This window comes from Carassius auratus, chromosome 20 (assembly GCF_003368295.1).
Source record: "Carassius auratus strain Wakin chromosome 20, ASM336829v1, whole genome shotgun sequence".
In the NCBI taxonomy this organism is placed as follows: Eukaryota; Metazoa; Chordata; class Actinopteri; order Cypriniformes; family Cyprinidae; genus Carassius; species Carassius auratus.
The window spans coordinates 7,987,854-8,009,090 of NC_039262.1; the positions used below are offsets into that span (position 1 = coordinate 7,987,854).

At 36.9% G+C, this 21,237-nt stretch overlaps 2 protein-coding genes across 4 annotated transcripts in view; one reads left to right on the forward strand and one right to left on the reverse strand.

The window, feature by feature from the left end:
- sesn1 (sestrin 1) overlaps positions 1-14,500 on the reverse strand; it is a 37,424-nt gene extending 22,924 nt beyond the window's left edge. Inside the window, exons 1-2 of the mRNA XM_026290803.1 lie at positions 14,401-14,500; positions 13,560-13,871 (exon numbers count right to left, since the gene is read on the reverse strand). Coding sequence (XP_026146588.1) covers positions 13,560-13,829 — 270 coding nt within the window. The 5' untranslated portion in view covers positions 13,830-13,871; positions 14,401-14,500. The remainder of the gene's footprint in view (positions 1-13,559; positions 13,872-14,400) is intronic.
- Positions 14,501-15,283: 783 nt separating this feature from the next.
- On the forward strand, positions 15,284-18,701 carry cep57l1 (centrosomal protein 57, like 1). 3 transcript variants are annotated; one of them, XM_026290806.1, is made up of 11 exons: positions 15,284-15,465; positions 15,900-16,080; positions 16,166-16,342; positions 16,445-16,566; positions 16,709-16,825; positions 16,949-17,026; positions 17,109-17,201; positions 17,334-17,351; positions 17,653-17,882; positions 17,979-18,123; positions 18,259-18,701. In XM_026290806.1, the coding sequence occupies exons 1-11, from the start codon at positions 15,445-15,447 to the stop codon at positions 18,505-18,507; spliced, it is 1,431 nt and encodes a 476-aa protein (XP_026146591.1). In that variant the 5' UTR covers positions 15,284-15,444; the 3' UTR covers positions 18,508-18,701. The 3 variants fall into 3 exon arrangements, with proteins under 3 accessions (XP_026146591.1, XP_026146590.1, XP_026146592.1); XM_026290805.1 differs by having other exon boundaries at positions 15,285-15,465; positions 17,334-17,387; XM_026290807.1 differs by lacking the exon at positions 17,334-17,351 and having other exon boundaries at positions 15,285-15,465.
- Positions 18,702-21,237: the final 2,536 nt, after the last annotated feature.

Below are 21,237 nucleotides of genomic sequence, written 5' to 3' on the forward strand. Positions count from 1 at the left end.
TGGAGCAAAACCTACACACATACCCCCCCCCCACCCCCACCCACCCACACAGAAACAAACAGTATGTCCAAGAACTTAAATCACTGCATGTATGTGTGAGAGGTCATAGGTCACACTTCTAAATTCACAATATTACTAATTGACAAAGCAATGTTTTAATACAGTGTGAATATTTGTTTAATCCAAAGTATTAGTTGGTTAATAATTATCTTATTGTCTTCATAGATCAGCTCTGTCTGTAAAGCTTGTATTGTATTAAACTATAGTCATATAATAGGGCATGGACATCTTGTATACGTTTGAATTATCTGAAGTATTACCTCAGATTTTTTGGGGCCTATTGAATATAGGCACAAATATTGAAAGTAAAATAAAAGATTTTCCAGTTTAAGAGTATAAATCGCAATCAAACATACAGGGCCCTATAATACACCCTGCGCAATGCGACGCAAGGCACAGCGCAAGTGTGTTTGCTAGTTTCAGTCCGGCGCCGTTCACATTTTCCTGTCCAGTGCCACGTCGTTTAATTAGCAAATGCATTTGCGCTCATTTTTGTGCCCATGGGCATGCTGGTCTAAAAAAAGAGGTGTGTTTAGGCGCATTGCTGGCGCAATGCTATTGATGTGCGTGTGTGTGTGTGTGTAATGCATAAATCATGTTTTATAGATAATAAAATGTCTGTAATCTATAAAGACTATAGTCCTTATAAATGTTCATAATTAATATGGCCATGGTTACTTCTTTTTTGAATTATACTTAGCAAGGATCCATTAATTTGAGGGAAAAATACAGATAAGACATTTATACGGTTAAAAAATATTGCTATTTCAAATAAATGTTATTCTTTCTGTACTATTCATCAAAGAATCTTGAAAAAAAAAATGATTTCCCCCAAAATAATAAACAGCTGTATTCTCAACATCGATAATAATAAGAAGTGATTCTGGAGTGGCAAATTAAATAAATTAAAATCTATTGAAACTAAACAAATTCATATAAAATTCTAATAATATTACACATTATTACTGTGGTTTTGACCAAATAAATGCAGCCTGGGGGAGCATAAAAGACTTTAATAACAATAAACAAATCCTTATCCAACTTACCCCAAACGTTAAAAGGTAGTGTATTTTCAGTGTCACTGCTAAAAATAGATCAAACTTGAAGAAAATAACTCAGTAATGTAACACCCCCCCCCCCCCCTCCCCAAAAAGACAAAAAAATACTGATCCAAACATGTCTAAACATGTCTTCTTACAGGTAGGCCTTAAAAACAGTACAGAGCTGAGTTAAAGGGGGGAAGGGAAGTGAGCGCTCACACAAACATTCACATATCAACACACACAGAGGCTTGCATTCAGCCGTGAGGCTCTGGGCCTTTTAGACCTAATGAGGTCTAATCACGGTCTTCTGCATTTCTCAAAACAGTATTCCTTCACTTGCTCTCTCTCACTCTCTCTCTTGTTGCTAAACTAGAGCTGTTTGTCTCCACAGCTACTTAACAAATTGACTAAAGTATGAGAATGAGCTACACAAACACGTGAGGGGTGGGGTGAGGGGATTCAGAGATAACACGCATAGAACACATACTGACACGAGAAGGGGAATGTGAGGAACTTTGTGTGTGTCAACAGAGTTATAATGTCTGCTGACATTAGAAGCTATAGGGGCAAAAGAGTACATGTACTGGATGTCAAGTTCCCAAAACATAATTTCATACAATAGCAGAATTATGTACTTGTAAAACTTTGTGCACTGTATTTAACTCTTTGGTGGCATTTTATGACAAAAAGTTTTTGACACTGTCCGTCCTGTACTTTAGTTACCCTTTTAAAAGCTAAATGGTGGGGCTATTGTGTTGCAACAGGCATTCATGCTCGCACACACTTCCACTACCTCATTCACAATGTGAGCCCCCATTCCCTGTTCTCTCTATTGTGTCACACAACACACGCAGACCAACTCCCCTCAGCTCAACTCCTTCAGCTTTATCCTGAGATGGTAAACAAGCCAAGATAGGGGTAGATCAATTGGGTTGGGGGGAGAAAGTGCCATGGATTCATTTCATATCTCAAGGGTAACTAACACCTGTCCTTGACCCTGTTCTGAACTTTACTACTACTTGCCTTACACATCAGGGAATGTTCATATGAGTCTTGCAACAAGATGATATTGTTTGCACTCTTTTAATGCAGTGTAAGTGTTAAGGGGGCGTTCACACAGTATGCAGTTTTACATTACACTACACTGCTTTTCCATAGATTTTTTTCACACTTCACTTTTGCTAGTTTAATGACACGAAAAGCAGTCAGCGCGCCTGGTACATGGTCTAAGAGGGTTGTCTCTATTCTCTTAAAGAGTAATGGGCATGTTTTGGGTATAACGTAAAATAAACCAATCAGAGTCTAATCTTTCATTCTCTTTAAGCGCCAGTTGTGCTCGTGCCACGGCGGGTTCACTATTTACATGACGGAATTTGCAGGCACAAAGACTGAAGGCATCTCCAGAGAGGAAACGGATCTATTCGTGTGCTAGTAAATTGGTAGCCTAATTCTGGTACATGCAATGACTATCCATTATGACATCCGGCATTTTTATATTTATGAGGGCTAAACAATAATAATCTTTTACATTGTAATCCTTAAATTTTTCATATTTGCCATTTATGTGTGCTGCTCATGTTACTTGTGTGTGTAATAAGCAGAGTGCACACGCGTTGTGGACCCGCCTAGGCGCATATTAGGAATGTGCTCTTTTATGTTAGTAGCTTTCGTAAAAACATTTCACTTGCAGTTTAACTGCTTTTAATTAACTTGGAAAGTTTCAAAGCAGCTTCCAAAACACTGCTAGCCACTAAATGTCTTCAGTGAAATGTGTGCTGACAGGTGTTAGGTGAATCTAGACCGTCATATTGCATGTCCAAACAACCAGCAGCTGACCACACAAAGACAAACAGACAGTACAAAATGTGTCCTCGCAAGCCACAGACTCTCGCTCAGCTTGAAATGTGTAAAAATGTTCCTCTTTTGGGTTTTGCTACCGTTATTTCCATATAAAACTCTATATAGCTTTGTCAAACAATTTGTTGTCCCATGTTCAGACTGGCCTCTTTATTTGTTCCTATTAGCACATAATGACTAAGATTAGGCCTATCAGTTAGATAACAGAAATCCCAAACACTCGGCTATGGTCTGCGATAAATGTGGCATATCAGCTTGAGCCTTCTGCTTGGTTCAACTCCCCTGCTAACATGCTAACAGACAATGACACCAATTAAATATACCTTCTTACAGCATAATAATTTAACAAACATATAGATGGATGCATGATATATTGGTATCATATTAGTCAATATTACAGCTCAATTTCTCTAAATTGATCAATATCTAATATAATGTTTAATTTAGACCATTTATTGATTATTGCTCAGATCAGTAATTGAATTGTAATATCATCCCTCCAAATACCATGCAATTTCATATCTCAGTGAACTGGAAGTATGTCTTACTTGGGTTGTTTTGAGTATGTATTTATAAAGTATTACTCCTTGTTTGTCATGTTTATCATTCTAAAATATGGCAGCCATGCAAAGTACCAGACCTGTTTCTCATTTGCACCAACCCAAAAAAAGTCACAAAGAGGGTCATACAGAGTGCAAGGTATGCGTCACAACCGCAGCAATAGATCAAGCCTCCAAAAACAACAGAATTTTCAAAAAAAGACATGCGCACTGCCCACTGTTGCATACACCTACAAATATGCTTGTCTTGATTCTTTCACAATGAAGGGTCCAATGCCGCCCAATGCAGATCGTTTCCTGTTGTTAATGCATTAAAATATGCACATTTTCTACAGTCAACATATATGTTTACTAGACTGGTCAATTGGCTTTATTAAATTGAATGCATTAGCTAATCAAGTTAGGTAAACTGACATCCAATGAGAAGAAGAAAAAAAAAAGAATGACACTGAAATAGAACTTCTCTCACTCATAAACTCCCTCATGATGAAATATCTCAATCAAAAGTAGATGTACCATGAAGGCATGTTTTGTTAGTATGGTGGTTTTTAAGTGCATAAAAAAAGGGAAAGAAAAAAATATATATATATTTATATATCTTTTTTTTTTTTTGGCAGATGGGAGCTACTTGGCATATGATTCCAGGGATACTTAACAGGGGCAATAAAGGGAGTATCTAGTATGCTGGAGAATCAGCAGTTTAATGTGGGTCAACTCCTTTTGTCTCCCAGGCATCACCGAAAACAAAAAGTTCTCAATTTTCCTAGAAATTTCTGGTACATATCTTCCCATATGGTCCACACCCCCTTTTTCAAGCCCCCTTTCCATCTTCTACATGCTTCTGTCTCACTCTTTTTTTTCAGTTAGCAACGTACTTTTTTTTTTTTACACAGGACACAAACACATTCTAGGACTCTGGAGGTGTGTATCCTCTCAGCCAATCACGGTGCACTCATACTGTCCATCTCAACCAATAACAGAGCAGTGGAGGTGGAGCCAGCATTAATGAGTGACATTGCTACTTGTTTATCATCCCTTCTCTTTCTTTTTTCATCTCCCTCTCTCTTTATCATTCTCCCCCTCTCCCTCTCTACTGATTTATTATTCTAATGAGGTCAGGATCTGGCATAAATAGACTCCCATATCGGAAGGTATTCAGAACCCCACTACCCCCACTTACACATACTGATGACAGTTATTAAGTAAGCTGGTCGGAGGGTGGGGCTGGCCCATAACTCCAACTGAAAGCACTATCTGTACTGAACAGAAGCAATAACACCTGGCCATTAGCTCTACTGATAGAGTCAAAACACACATAGACACTTAGTGTTAATTCAATCCAGCTATAAAGTCAGTCGGTCATTATCACAAAATAAACTCAGACAGGATGATCAGGCCCATGCTACGGAGAGAACGTGATGTGATATGAGAGACATTAACTTGGCACAGCTACATGTAAGATATTCGCTTTTTCAGTTTAGCAGTCATTTTATAAATATTTTTGAACAGAGATGGCTGCATTTGAAAACTTGATCACAATTACATATTCAGCAACGAAATGGAACAAAAGCTGGAAATTAAATATAAATAAGAATACCTTTTTTTTTATAGAAATCCCATTGGTCTAAATTTGAATTTACACTCATATAATAATTTAATATTTTTTTATTATATGTATTTTGTCTACTATAATAATATTAGTAACATCACAGTGATTATTTAATGAAAAAATAGTAATACTGTGAAATGTTAGTTACAGTAATTGTTACCTATTTTAATAAATCTTTTGTAACATTATAATGTCTTTACTGACACCTTTGATCAATTTAATGCATCCTAATGCATATTAAGTTTTACAATAGTTTTGACAAGCCACAATTTAAACCATGTCACAAAGTGTATCATGTATCTGTTGTAAGGTCATTCTAGGCATCAAGATCATTCTGGTTCAAGCTCTAAAACAAGAACATTATAAGGTGTGCATCTAAAACTGTCCCACACACATGATCCAATGAGTTCACATAAGGTTATGGTGAAGTTATGAGGTCTATGATCGTCAGAAGCAAACTTCCAGTCCTGGCTGCATATCATACTGCATATTCAACTAGGGCCATTGCATAACACAAGCCATAGCTGACAAATTTCCAAAAGCCATTTGCTAACACATTTGGCTCCTAGCAGGCTCTTGTGTATTTACACTGATTTATATTAAAGAGCTAGTTTATGTGTTTTTTCTTAAATAACTGGAAAGAATGTGAGTAAAAAAAGATTCCTTTAGAAAAAATAAAATAAAATTGCCATATCTTTTAGCAACAGCTACTAACTAAAAACAATCCACATAAGGCCCACTGTGTGGCTTTGGGGCTGATATTAGCCATCAGTTGTTAAATAAATACTGTATAAAAAATGTATGTCACATGAATATCTTAAACTGTCAGACAGCTGACCACACTGCCCAAGTCCAGACAGAGAAGACAGTGGCAGGTGACACTGCTGTGGAAACCTCAACTAAAAATACAAGCATATCCAGACATGCCAATAATAATGTCAGGACTGCTGTCTTCAAAGGGGTTCTGTCTGCCTGAAAAACACAAAACAGCATGCACACACACAGACACATTAACAAAAAAAACCAGACTGCCGTTTGAGAGAGAGAAACGAATATCGCGCAATTGTTTTGCTACACTCTTCCTTAAATTTGTGCAATGTGTTATGGCATGACTCAGCACCAGCTCTGGCTCACGCGTTGCTAAACCAGGGTTAAGGGTGGCTCATTTATTCAAACCTGTCCTAAGAGCCATCCACTTGGCAGAGCAATCAAGCCATATCTCGCCAAGCACAGCATTCAAAATGCCATATCAGTTTTTTGGGGTTTTTTGTATGCTTGAACTGGTGCAGGCCGGTCAGTTGTTTACTTCTGTGGCTCAGATAGGTTGCTGTGAAGATAAGGAAACACAGATGAGAGTGTGACACCTTGATTATGTTGATTAATTTGGGAAAAGCTCAGTGTTCTTTCTACAGCCAAATGTTGGTCAAAACAAAACATGAACATAATAAAAATTTCTGTCTATACCAGGGGTATCAAAATCAGTTCCTGAAGGGCCAGTGTAGTGTAAAATTTAGCTCCAACCCTAATTAAACACACTCAAATCACTAATCAAGGTCTTCAGGATTACTAGAAACTTCTAGGCAGGTGTTTCGGAACTGGTTGGAGCTACACTCTACAGGACAGTGGCCCTCCATGAGCAGAGTTTGACGGGATCTATGCCAACACCTTTTTTTTTTTTTTTCACATTTTTTCTTCACTTAACCAATTTACACCCCAAAGCAAAAACAAATGCACTACTAAACTCATTTAATATAATAATAATAATAATAATAATAACAACAATAAATTAAGATGTATTTATGTTATTCAACTAATAATATTAAAAAGTGAATCAATGATATAAATTATTGACAAATTAAATGGGCTTCTTAAAAGACGTAGTTATAAAAATCTAATGTATATTTAAATATTTAAACTTATTAAATGAATACATATTACAATTTACTGACTTTATTAAATTATTAATATTTTAAAAGTAAAACATATTTTTTAATTCATTTAAACTAGTGTAACACCCTCATATACAAAAAAAGTATTTTTAATCTGGTTAATTATACCACAGAAAATTCATTTATTTACAACAGATATCACAGAAAGACCGGTATCATTACTTTTTCATGCATGAGCTTTGTACCAAAGTACCAGCACTATGTGAGTTTGATCAGAGAGGTGGAAAATGCCAAGGGTCTGGAGGGAGACATTAACATGGCCAACATTCAGGTTACGAAATTGATAGCCCTGTTTTCTGTTCTTACTGTTCTTCACTCCTCACTCTCCCTATCTCTCTCTAGATGTGAGTCATCTCTCACTCCTTTTATTCATCTTCTAAACATTCCACCTCTCAAACTTTACTTTTGAATGAGTTTGTCTTTTCATCTTTGTTGACTTTATTTTTCTAATTTTCAACTTCTCACTTCCTCAGTCATCACAGTGATCTGTTGCTTGCAGGCATGCCAAGCTGTTTGGGTTCCAAATTATGTACACTTTGTACCAGCAAAAGGCTAAGAGTGATATAACCATCAAATAAAGCTTTCCAAGCTTTCCACAGGTTCTATCAGAAGACCTGCTAAGATTTGTAAACAGTGAGACCTGCATCAAATCACAACAAAGATGCTGCCTGCAAGGATGAATGATGTGAATTGACTCTAGAAGCATGAAATACCTGTTCCATTGTTGCATTAAACAGAGAATCAATCCCAATGCACAATGTAAACACTGAAATGTAAACTCGCCATTCCTCAAGAGGCACACTCTTTTACTCATGTTGGCCAAGGATTGTGTGTCATGCTTCTGTCAAACTTTAGAACGTAGTGTTACTGCAAAATGTGACTTCACAATGGCTGTAGAAAATCGTTTCTGCCAATCCAGTGGAAAATGATGCACATATACAGGGGGGCTTTATTAAAATGTAGAGTGTTTTCCATCCTACACCTGCCATTGTCTTTTTCTGTAGTTTTCCAATGAAAATAAAACTACACAGGAAACGAAAAGGTTTCCATAAAGCTCAAATACTGTGATCAAAGCAGATGTTACTTTAGAATAACAAAATGTGATGCTATGGAGAGAATGCACGTGGATAGTGTGATGCAATAAAGGTTAACGGTCAGTTTTAATATTTTTAGGTTTTGACTCAAAGTATCCCACAGTCACCAGACCATCCAATCTCCAAACAGATTTCTTCTTCTACTTCGCCTGACAACTCAGTCTATTTCTGTTCTCTATTTCACATCCCTCAAATTTCCGTTTTTGTTTTTTTAACCTATGACATTCTTATGCTCTATAACAACACACACACAAAAAATAATACCACTTCCTCTTTGGGTTCTGTGGCACATGTGGCTGTGGCTCACGTTGCATCTTTTTATTTGCAAAAATAGGGCATATAAAATCAACTCATCCCCCCGACTTCTGGTGCCCAGGATGTGGCCATAATCGAAGATGGAAACTTCTCAAGGTGGTTTGTTTAATCGAGTTTGTGATCACCTGACACAGTTGATGATGTATCAAAATGTCAGGCACCAACTTCAAAGTTACACCAAAATGGATTTATGTCTGAAGAATGAAAGCAGATGTTTATTTCAATAAACTGTATCAGTTACTTTCATAGAAACACAAAGAACACTTTAAAATGTGAAAAATTAATTGAGAAGGGTTTAACATGCACTTCACAGAACATAGGAAATGCTTCATTTGTGGCTTTTATGGATAGATGGCTATCATGGGAAAGTACTTCTCACAACAATAAAAAAAGTGGTGCATGATGTGCTTGGTTAAAATGTTAAACATTTGTTTTCTCTTCTCTTTAACACACACACACACACACACACAAATACACACAAACATGAGCTGCATATTTAATATTTACAGTACAAAAAATATAAACTAAGCATTTCATGTCTAAACTTGCAACACAATGACATACATATTCACTTATTTAGCACAAAGGGATAAAGTTTGGCTGGATAGCACAGACCTTGCTGACAGATGTTGTAACTAAATCATCCAGCAGTTCAAAATTAGCTGTGTTTTGCAATAAATAGCATCTACAAGCATAGTAAATTATAATTCAGTAGATGTTTTACCAATGGCCAATCCTTGTTTGGAGGGATCTTAAAAGCATTAAGTTAATATTTTTCCTCCTCTTTGACATCACAGTTCAATATAGTTGTTATTGAAGATCATGCATTGTTGTGTTGTAATTTTCCTCCATGTAATGGGTCTGCCAGCTGAGCAGCTGGTATGTGGATATAATGGTATTGTAGACATATATTTAGCAATCTAATCCTATTTGTTTTCTTGACACAAGGAGTAAAGAAATTAAATAGTTCTGCAAACATTTAGGTCAAGCGGTGGAAATTTCCGCTAAGGCAGTCGAGTTAGATAGTGGTTTTATTATAAAGGCAATGGCACCCTCTGGTGTTGCTAATTTTACACTATGGGAAAAACTTGGTTTTGTGGTAACTCACCAAATCACCACACTATTGTCACAGTGTCCAGATGCCAAACACAGCTTTTCTATAACATTCATGATGTGATTTCAATGCCATTTTGAGTAAAAGTCAACGCCGCTGCACACATTTGATGTAATCTAAAAAAATAAGTCTCCTCCCTGACCAATGGGTCTTGATCTGCTATGTTGATTCCAAAACGAACTATAACATGTTAAAGTTTGAAATTGTTCCCAAAATAAATACTGTATAGATCCGTGTGCACAGCTTTACATGCATTCATTCATATTAATCAACAACAGATGGGCTGTAATCTGATCCTTATACACAGCATAACATCCAACACTCCAAAAAATTGTCCTCATCTTTCTGCTAGAATGTCTTCAACTTTCACAATCGCAATTCTGTCAACAGCAGATTCTGTATTTCATCTGCACCGCTTTCCTCATCCTACTTATTTCATGAGGTGTTTGTGCAGATCAGCAGAAGTGGCATTAACAGCACACTCATAAAAGCATTAACAGCGCTCCTAACACTCCCAGACCGAACCAGCAGGGGAGTGAAAATGTCACATACGCATTACGCACACCATCTTAGAAGCCAAAGTGCTAACTGTGTGGTGTTATGTTGTGTACTGAGTTTTTGGGGGAGTGTGTGTCTTTCATTCCATTTTCCATCCAAAGACTTGTTTTTTTGGAACAAGGCCATTTTTCACACCCAAACAGGCGTCATTCCTCTAGGGCAGTACCATTCCTCAATTCCTAGAGTTGAGAGAGGTTTCTAAGGATTTCTCGCTTCCCCTCAAGGCAATCACCACAAACAAGTCCCCCTCCCCAATTGTGGGCTTGTTTTGTTACAGAACTTCATGCTGTAATGTTAGCTCCATTTCTAACAGTCTGCAGCTTGTTTTGCACTTATATTCTTTCTCTAAAGTAAAGTATAAATAAAGTGTCTATTTATCCTTTTCTTTTCTACTTGCTTAACCCTTTATTGCACAATGCTGCCTTTTCATCAGTCTGCAATCACATTTTCATCTTCATTGCATACAAAATGGCAATAAAACAGTTAATAATGAAGAGAAGATTTATAATAAAAGGCTGTTTTGGTCACACTACATCCTGATGGCTGTGTTTTTAGGCATAGAATACTGTTAAGTGGAAATAATTGCCGTGTGGAAAGCTATTTTAGATAAAATAAAAGAAATAAAAGAAACCTGAAGAAGAAGAAGGAGAAGAAGAAGAAGAAGAAAAAATTATCTTGAGCACCAAATCAGCATATTAAAATGATTTCGAAAGGATCATTTGATACTGAAAACTGGAGTAATGTTTCCTGAAATTTGAAAGGGTTAAAAAATATATTAATGCAAGATTTTACCAATTTTATGCAAGAAAATGGAATTAAATATTTTAACATTGCTTTAATACGAGCAATGGCGGATTAAATAATTTTGCATTAGAAAAACACCACTAAGACTGCAGACGTGTAGACTTAACATTACTAGCACCCAGCTCACTAAACCAGTGCCAAGTACCATGGTGACACCCAGCTTCCATACACATAACAAACACACACGCGCATACACATACACACACAAACACACATCCAATCCACATGACCCTCACAAGGCCCACAGCTAATTTAAGACCTGAGGGAAGGAATCATTTTCAAAGCCTGGGTGGGCAACAAATACTCTCCTCTACGACTTTCTGTATCATGTCTTACGGTCTCCATATTGAAAATTTTCATCACTGTACTGTAACATTATTCTAGGAAGCCTGGCTCATATTTAGAGTAAAAAAAACTGCGCTTGGACGGAAAATGCCCTTATAATAATCAAAATAAGTAATGAGGAAACATAACTATCAATATTATTCATCAAATCATCTTTGTGTATATAATTTGCAAGGTTAAGATCTTTGAATTTTTAATTCACAGACAACTAGAGCCACCTGCACATGAGAAATATGACACTATGAGCCATAACGAACAAAATACGGGCCTTAGGAAATATGGGCATCTTACATCATTTCTAAAACTCCTTTCAGACCAGTGGACTGACACTGACCTAGATCTGCCTCTCTATCCACAGCTTCACAGGGCTTATCACTGCAGAAACATGCATTAGTGCACACACACACACACACACACACACACACACACAGTAAGTGTGGAATCAAGCAAGTGGAAAGCACCAACCACAATTGAAAAAAAAAAAATGCTGTGCTATATCAGTGATAATTTTTTTCTTTGATTATTGCTTTCTGAGGTCACTTTTTGAGTGTGTCTACGCCTGCCAGCATCTGTCTGGTGCTCATTGGATCAAAGGTCAATTTTATTTTTTTCTCTACTGCTGTGGCCTCATTTGTCATTGCCCCTTGAATCCCCTAATTCCGGATATTAGAGCAGACGGCTTACCACTGATACAGTAAGCAGAAAGGTTAAAAGGTCAACACAAAACAAGGGAGGAACATCCAGTCATCTAACAACACAAAACAAAAACTTATTTATGCAAAGAGAGGACTTTGTATAAACAGAATAGGAAAAGATTATATATATATATATATATATATATATATATATATATATATATATATATATGATCTAAAACTATTTGTGAACATGTCATGTGTCTTTGCATATTTTTAGTAAAGTGACATTTTGGGTTAATTAATCACACATACGTGTTAATTACCAAAGTTGCTGATCCAAAAAATAACAGTAACAAAGCAATCTGCAACAAGTACATGTTAATATTCTGACATCTAAAGCTTCGTCTCTGACTCTCTGATGGAAAACCTTAAGAAAGATAGTATTCTCAACACTTTAGGATCACAGGAAAATAATGGCCAATCACATTTAATGTACAGACATGGGCCAAATGGATTTAGATGTTCTGTTAAACCTTTAAACAGTATCTGCGTGACTAAGGAGAGCCCCTGATCCTCTCTGACTCCTCCAGTGAACTCTGTGACACAAAAAGCCTCAAATACTGTAATAAATGACCTAGTCCCCTAGCTTCCTCAACCCAGGCAGAGCTATTTTAAGATTTGGCGTACATGTAATCCCGCATAAACAAATACATGCTTGTGTAAACAACAAACATAATAACTGCTACACTTCACCTTATCATATCTTGTCTATCTGCAGTCTCAAAATATTCTTCTTACATTTTCTTTCAGTCGTCACTTATAAGCTTCTGGCATATATAATATTAGTAGGGTTTGAAATTGAATAAAAATAACATGGGATCCCATTCCCAGGAGAACATTTTTAATGGCAGAGCCAAAACCAAAAATCCCACTTATTTATTACTTGCAAATTGCCTTTTAAAACTAAATGGCCCTTCAAGGAATTCCCACAGTTTCTGACCAATTTTAATGACTTTTCCGTGATATTCTAGTTGTATGAGATGAATGGATTCTTTTTGGATTATTTTTTTTTAAGCATTTTATAAAACGTCCCACTAACAACAAGTAACTATCCAGGCAAAAATACTGAGCATAAACAGAAAAAGATATTGACTTTCAAAAGTTCCAAGACAATTTATTCCTGGAAATCACACTTGACAGTTCCATGGGAAATCTGTGTTTAAAACATATCACCGATATGTTTTTTAAGGAAAAACTGAAATGAAGCTAAATAATTCTAATTAAATAATATGAAGAAAAAAAATGTATATGACATATTCAATTATCTTCTAGTTAACTTTATAATTTTAAATATTTTTGTGGAAAATTCATGGATGTAAAGAAATTAATCTCTTTCCACCGATAGGTTATACATTTATACAGTTGGGTGGGTACAAATTCATAGGGCTTGGTCTGCAAAAATGTAGTACAATTATGCACCAACATATTATATGCAAGGGTGTTTTCTTTCTTCTTCTTCTTCTTTTTTTAAAGACACATAGAACAAGTACAGACATTGTTGAACATACAATCAACATCTTTACTATTAACTCAATAATTATTAAAGTACAGACCTGAACCTTCTGGAGCAAACAGATGCATTTCTTCCTGATGTCTTCATAAGGACACCGTTTGGAGAGCATCAGGACATGAGCCAGGAGAGCATTGAGATCACTGGACAGACTGTCATCCATGGCTGGGGGAGAGGAGGACTGCGGTATCGGCCCCATGGTCTCTATTCTCTTCATCACCTCCTGGTGAAGGAGCTCCATCGCTGCGTGTCTGGAGCTCGAGTCTCGACTGCCCAGAGCATCCCACCTTCCCGCAGCGTCTCTCATATCCATCACTGTAACAGTCTACTATTCTTCAGTTATATACCTGAATGACTGAGCCATGCATAAGACAAAAATGTGTGCCAATTAATAATACAGCTAAAATAATCCTAAACCAATCACCTCTGCATCCAGCTGGCAAAGGAATTCTGCAAATCCCTCCAAAAATGTTCCATATTATCCTGCTAGTGTAAACAGACTTGCAAGTGCATGTCTTAGCAGGCATTATACAAATGATGTTTATTTATAATGTGCTGAATGCTTTACCAAACAAAAGTTAGGGTTTCTGTTTTCTGTTGTTTAAACAGTAGAACGGACACATTTTCAAATGTGCAGGAAAATAAATCCTCCATGGTTCTTTTGCAACAAAAACTGGTTATTTTAACAAGAAAACACTGACATTATACATTAGGCACATTCTAAAAAAAAAACGTTGAATGACGTTCTCAAGTTCTGTTATTAGTCAACAAGCATATCCCTCAAATGTTACACAATTAATAAAGACACAGGTATGCTCAGTAACTATAAATCGCGTTCTATTTTAAAAAGAGATGTGCAAAATATGTCATATTAAAATACTTACTAAATTCACATTCTCTCTAGTCGTCCCCGCTGCCGCTGAATGAGACCTTCCTGCGCTCTGGCTCTTCCTCAGTCGATTTCGGTCCTTTGCACAGCGGCTTGAGTTAAAATTGATTGACAGTTACCACAGTCCAATAGTGTTCTACAAAAATGCTAATGGGCGGAGATTTGCTCACCGCGCACCAATAAACGATTAGAAAGGCGTTCCTGTCAGGCCGCGCCTCCCGATATAAATGAAAAGGGAATTGTAGTTCAAAGCTCGTTAATATCAACGTTCGCTTGGCGGCACAACTGAAACGCAGAACTACAAATACCAATAGCCACAAAAAACATTGGTAACTGCAGGGGCCCCGCCACCACTTGTTTATCTCAAAACCCTTATGATTAATGCAAAGCATACACCAGATATTCATCTATATTGTTCAAAGAAAATATGTGAGCTAATCTCTAAAACACAATCGCTTTGACTATGCCACCTCTTGCCGTTTTAAAAATATGAGCAATTCTTTCTTCTTTGTTTCTCTCTATTATTATATAAAGGCATCCTCGATAAAAATAGAACTGGATGACAAGTAGAATATGTTGTCGTCAGCATGACTAATTCAGAAATAACATGAAAGATAAGTTTAAATTTATGTTTTCTTTTATTATTATTATTATTATTTAATAACCAAGAACTTGAGGTTCTCAACTCACATTATTGCTTAAAGTATACTATCTATCTATCTATCTATCTATCTATCTATCTATCTATCTATCTATCTATCTATCTATCTATCTATCTATCTATCTATCTATCTATCTATCTATCTATCTATCTATCTATCTATCTATCTATCTATCTATCTATCTATCTTATTTGAATAGATATTGTAGAAGCTGTGGTCATTGTGTGCATACGGATCCAGGGCGGTAAAGGAAGAGGGAAATTTGAAACTAGGCGGCGCTGTCGGCTACAGCTGCTAACAGGACACTTTCAGCTTATTCATCTGTACGTCGATGAATATCCTGCAACATTTCTTCGAAACGAAAAGATTAATTCATAATGGATCACTTAAGAGATCAGGTATAACGTTAGATGTTTTATGCTAAATATCTTTATTTTGGCTGTTAATATTCTTAGCGATGTTTACACAGTCGTTAGCCTTCTTAGCTTATTCACGTGTCGTACCTAACGTTAGCAGCCTAGAGAACAAGTTTTGGGTTTACACTACAAACTAAGTAGCTGTCTAGGTTTCGACACAGCATTTAATGAATTAACATTATCCATGAAATGTATCTTGACTTTAAAGTGTTGCAATAATGTCTTTTTATGCAACAATGTGTCTAACTTGCTAACTTTTTTTTTGAGAGTTTAGCTGTTTTCTGTGTAATTTAGGCATTTTTTCTCTAAAGACTATGACTCGGTATATATAACTATTATAATCGTTGGTTCATCCAAAGTGTTGGTTTTCGCCATAAACATGTGTAATCTGTTCATTTTTTACTTCTGAATTACAGAGTCTGAATTTGGACTCCCCATCTAAACAGAGTTATGTTGGCAGTTTTTACCAACCTCCAGAGAAACTGTCAAGACCTCTGTACATGAACACAGCCACACATCCACAGGAAAGAAAGCGCTCAGGTGTGCAGGACATCAGCCCACAGCTTTATCAAACAGTACCCGATGCTGGAAGCAGAGGTGAATTGAGATATCGGATGCTGAGGACCATATTATGTAACCAAATATAAAAAAACAAACGTAAATTTTTCCTGTGCTTGAACAGCTGTGATAGCAGCCCTGAAAACACTGCAGGAGAAGATACGACGCTTAGAGCTGGAGAGAGTTCAGGCAGAGAGGAACGTGCAGCATTTCTCGAAGACTGTTCGATATCAGGCGGATGCTTCTGCACAGAGAGAACCGGATCACAGCACACAAGAGAATCACTCTACACAGAGGAAAGGTAAAAGTGTTCCACAACAGTTTTTGGTCTTTTTGAATAATAATTGTTAAGTCCAGTACTGTGTTAAATTAGTGTGTACAAAGTTTCTCTTCTTCCTTTCAGAGCTGGTTTCCAAGCTTCATTCCACGGAAACGCGCTGCTCTCTGTTGGAAAAACAGCTCGACTACATGAGGAAAATGGTGGAGCATGCAGAGAGAGAGAGAATCACCCACACACACAGACAGGTGAGCAAAGCTCGTGAACTACATTCCAAGAGCTTACATTTAGTCAGTTCTCATATGAAAAGATACAGTTTGTGTATCAACTCAAGAGCTTTCAAAGCCTCTCTTAATCTTTCTCCTTTTCTCTGTTCTGATTGGTTTTTAGGACTCTATGTGTAGGGAAAGCACACATACAGACCCACAAATGCAGACACAGCTCAACAAGTTGGAAAGACTGGAAAAGGATTATCTAAAACTCACCAGTACGCAGTCTATAGCTGAGGTACAAACATATGCACATTGGTTAACAACCTGGGCTATATGCACTCAGCTAATTTGGGAGGAAATAAGTCCACGTGGACACCGTTTTCTTTTGTCAATCTGTTGTGGTGTCTTTCATCCACAGAGGAAGATTGAGCTCTTAGAACAGAAACTTTTAAAGGAGCAACATGAATGCAAAATTGTGCGGGAGACGGCAGAGGAGGTAAAACAAACAGCTTTTAATTAAAAAGCCGTTTTTAAAAATTCATGCATTCATGCAGTCTCTTTGCTTTTCTTGGCATCAGTTGCAGCGAGAGCTTGAAAACAATCTCGTTTCCCTTTCTGCTGTGACTCAACCTAAAGGCAAGAAAAAGAAGAAAGAAAAGTCCTCTTGCAAGGTAAAATAAAAATGCTCTGCAGTAATGTATAGTGAGCACAAGGTGGCAGTATATGTACAGAACAGAATTCTACTGATGTATTCTGCAGTGAGTTGTGTTAATATTTTCTTCTTTCATATTACTGTATGTCAGAAGCCCTCCTCGATGAAGGTAGAGGCTAAACACCTTCCGTTTGTGGCTGGAACAGTCAGTATGACCTCACCCGACACATAACTTGATGATTATTATTATGTACATTTATACATGGTTATTATTACACAAAAGTGACAGTGAAGACATTTATAGTGTTACAAAAGTTTTTTATTTTTTCAAATATTTATTTATTGATTCTTTTCATCAAAGAATCCTTAAAAAGAAAAAAATTCCACAAAAATATTAAGCAGCAACTGTGTATTCAGTATTTATGATAATTATGAATGTTATCTTGAGCAGTTTTCTCTCTCTCTCTCAGTCGACCAGTCCCAGTCACTCAGTCAATGCCAATGTTCAGAGTGTTTTGCACCTGATGAAGCACAGAAACCCACGGCTGTGTGAGAGAGTCAGTGCACTGCAGAAGTCCGTTTCTGAGAACCAGCGGGCCCAGCGCAGACCTCCGTCCTCCCCCAGCAAAGCAGCTTCCACACTGGGCAGCCTTTCTGATCTTCTGCTCGACCTTCAGGATGAACTCGGACAGATGAGTTTGTGAGTTACACTATCTTGACCATTTAGTTTTTGTAATGGATTAACAGGGTCAGTAGGATACAATGTAAACTGTGTGTGTGTGTGGGTGTGTGACAGGGAACACCAGGAGCTGGTCAAGCAGATAGACGAGACCTCTAAACAAGAGCTTCATGACGATCTGGAGAGAGAGCTGGACTGTCTGGTCAAGAGAATGGAGGAGAAAGCAGCTCAAATCTCCAAACTGCGCAAACATCAGCAAACAGTAAGTTCATATTTTGTTACAGCTGAAATTACACATTATAGTTTCAACATTTTTTTTTTTAGTTTGTAATAGTTTTTAAATAACCTCCTACAGAAAACCCTGATGTATATCAAGCTGTATTTTTTGCTCCTGTAGGTTCACAAACTCTCCCAGCCATCTTGTAGCCTCAAGAAAAAGCAGCAGAAGCATCACAGGGCTTCCAGCGTAGAGGGTAAAACCAGGGCACAGAGTGGGATACAACCACTGCCACCGTCCCTTGTCAAAGCCTCGACCAGCACGGGACAGAAACAGAACAGGAGCAATCAAGAGTCCCCGAGGCTCCTCAGAGAGACACAGAAACTGTGCCCTAGCCTCTGCAGACAGGACATTGTATGGGAGACGTAGTTACATCGTCCTGAAACACACATCCGGGGCTTTAGAAGAGTTATAACACCTCAAGTATTATACCTGAAATTTGCCCTCAGAAGATCACTCCAAAAACCTGTTTAACTCTGAATGACTTTCATGAGATTTTTAATTGGTTTTTATTTTTGTTTGAATAAGTTGTAAATAAAATGTCTACATATATTTATAGTACAGCCCAGCTTTGCTTCTTATTTATCTGTAGTCTAAACTTGGACCACTTTTCACCATCTAATGGATAGAAGTCCTGTCATGCTGTTTTAACACATTTTGCACAATCACTAGATAATGAAAAAAGGTCAGTTTGTAAGACTATTTATTTCTTTCACCTATTCCAAGTGTGAGAAAGTACCGTAATACCAGGAAAGATAGTGATGGTGATGAAAAACGTGAGGGGAAAAAAACAAAGTGTTCTTGCAGCAGCATCAGCTTTTATGTGGCTGACACATTGTTTTCTACACCGTTTCCTTAACAAAATGATCCCATTCTCCAACATCTGATCTTATTACAACCACAAGTAATGACGGTTTACACCTTGAAAAACCACAAATATGAAAAAATATAAAAGAGAGGAGAGCAGATGACAAAAATGAACAAAAGCATTCTACTTGTAAGCAGGCAGAAAAGATGGACTGTTTTGTTCATACGGTCTTATTGGATTATGTTCTCTGACACAGTACAGATTAAATCAGTATTACATAAACTAATTTGAATACAGGAAGTACTGGCAAACACACAATGTAATATCATTGATTCTTGGTGCTCACCATCCATGATTATGATTTGGGCATGTTAACCGGTTTTGACTGGTTGTTACAGTGCATCATAAAAAATGTCCTTGTGATACTGCATTTATCTTAAGCAATTCATGACCTTTATAGTCATCGTTTCAGTAGTTTGGTATGAGGGAAAACACTGAATCCCAACATGTGCACATCCTGTCCAGAGAAGAAATCCAGGCATTTGATGCAAAGTAAGCAAGAATAGAGCTGACCCTCAGGGTGAGTGCATATCCTGTTAGTTAAACATTACAGTGTGTGTGTTTTAAGGACTATTTTCTAGGACACAGTGACATTGAAATAGATTAAATATAGTCCAGGGCTTAAAAGATATTTTAATGAGAATTCTCACTGGATTTATGTAAACTTTCGTTATTTCAAGGCTTTTTATTCTCAATAATAAGAGTTTCTCCACCTCCATATTCCTAGGGTGTATATATATATATATAGAGAGAGTTAATGTTTTGTGTGTAAAATAACGAAATACAATTATATACTGGACAATTTATCACCTCTAGCAGCTTTTAAAGGGGTCATTGGATGCTACATGCAGTTTTACAAGTTGTTTGAACTGAAATGTGTTTTGGCAGTGTGTGTAACACATAACGCCAAAAACATCACTAAAAACCTTTACATTGGAAAAAAAAAACAATTCTTATATTCTGTAAACTGTGGATTCTGTAAATTCTGTAGCCTATGGAAGCTCATGTCCACTTCAGACGATATTTAAACTAACAATTGTGAAAAATGCCACTTCAATGGTGGATCTGGAGATATAAAGTCACAATTAACTATTAATTTAACTCTTGTGGTGGGAATGAACCTTGATGGTTGATGAAACTATACATGATACCATAAAAGTGTCAGTCACAAAGGTTTTTTTTTTTTTAAAGAAAAAGACAACATAAAACAACACGCACAACTGTTTTACAATACTCAAACTTTAATTAATTACATTTCCAACCTAATTGCAAATGCAGATCCGAAACGAGAGAAAACACAAGAACAAAAAGATTTCTAAAGAAAAAAAAAGCAACGTTATACTAGAGCATAAAACAATTAAGGCAGACTTTCTGGACACAGACGCAACAGTACGCGTCTTCTAATTGACAAGAGTGTATGTGGGGCATGTGCATGTTTATGTGAAGCAATAAAAAAATGCACTACTTGACAACAGGCCAAAGGTAATTACAGTCATTTAAAAAAAAACAAGCAAAACATTAATTCAGTTCAATTTTAGCAATTAGATAACAAAATGGTGGCACAAGCAAGATGCTATACTCCATGTACCTCTCATTATCCACTCACTTCAATAAACCAAAGCTTCTCTAAAACATTCAAGTCCCTTTGAGTGCAAGTCTTCATGACAATAGTAATCTTTATATAATCTTAAATAATTAAGGCACTTTATCTTCAAGAGGTGCAGCAAGGAATGAAACACTAGCTCAGAGCGATGACAGAATATGGCATTGTTATAACCGTTTCTGTGGAAACCTGATGCACGCATGCACACATAAGAAATCAAGGGCATAGACTACTTGACGTTAGGTTGAATTCTCTTGAGTGTGAGGGGATTTTGAGCCATTTACCTTCTCAAGCATCCTTCACAGAGCTCTGAATATGGAATTAAAACAGATAAAACAGTTCACCCGAAAATGTAGCATGTCCTTTACAGCACTTTGCATGCACAGCTAAAATCCATTTGCAACTAAGTGGGATCTTAGGATGTAGCCTGATGCTAAACACACAATACTGGGATTGTTGTGGAATTGTGTTAATTATTGAAAAAGAATACACTACTGAAACACCGTGCAGTCTGAACTTATGTAAACAAGTGTTTTTAATTTGGCAAACAATAGGATCTGGCTACACTATGAGCACGATGAAGCTTGTGAAGCATTATAGCAGCTTTTCAGTGACTCATGCTAACATG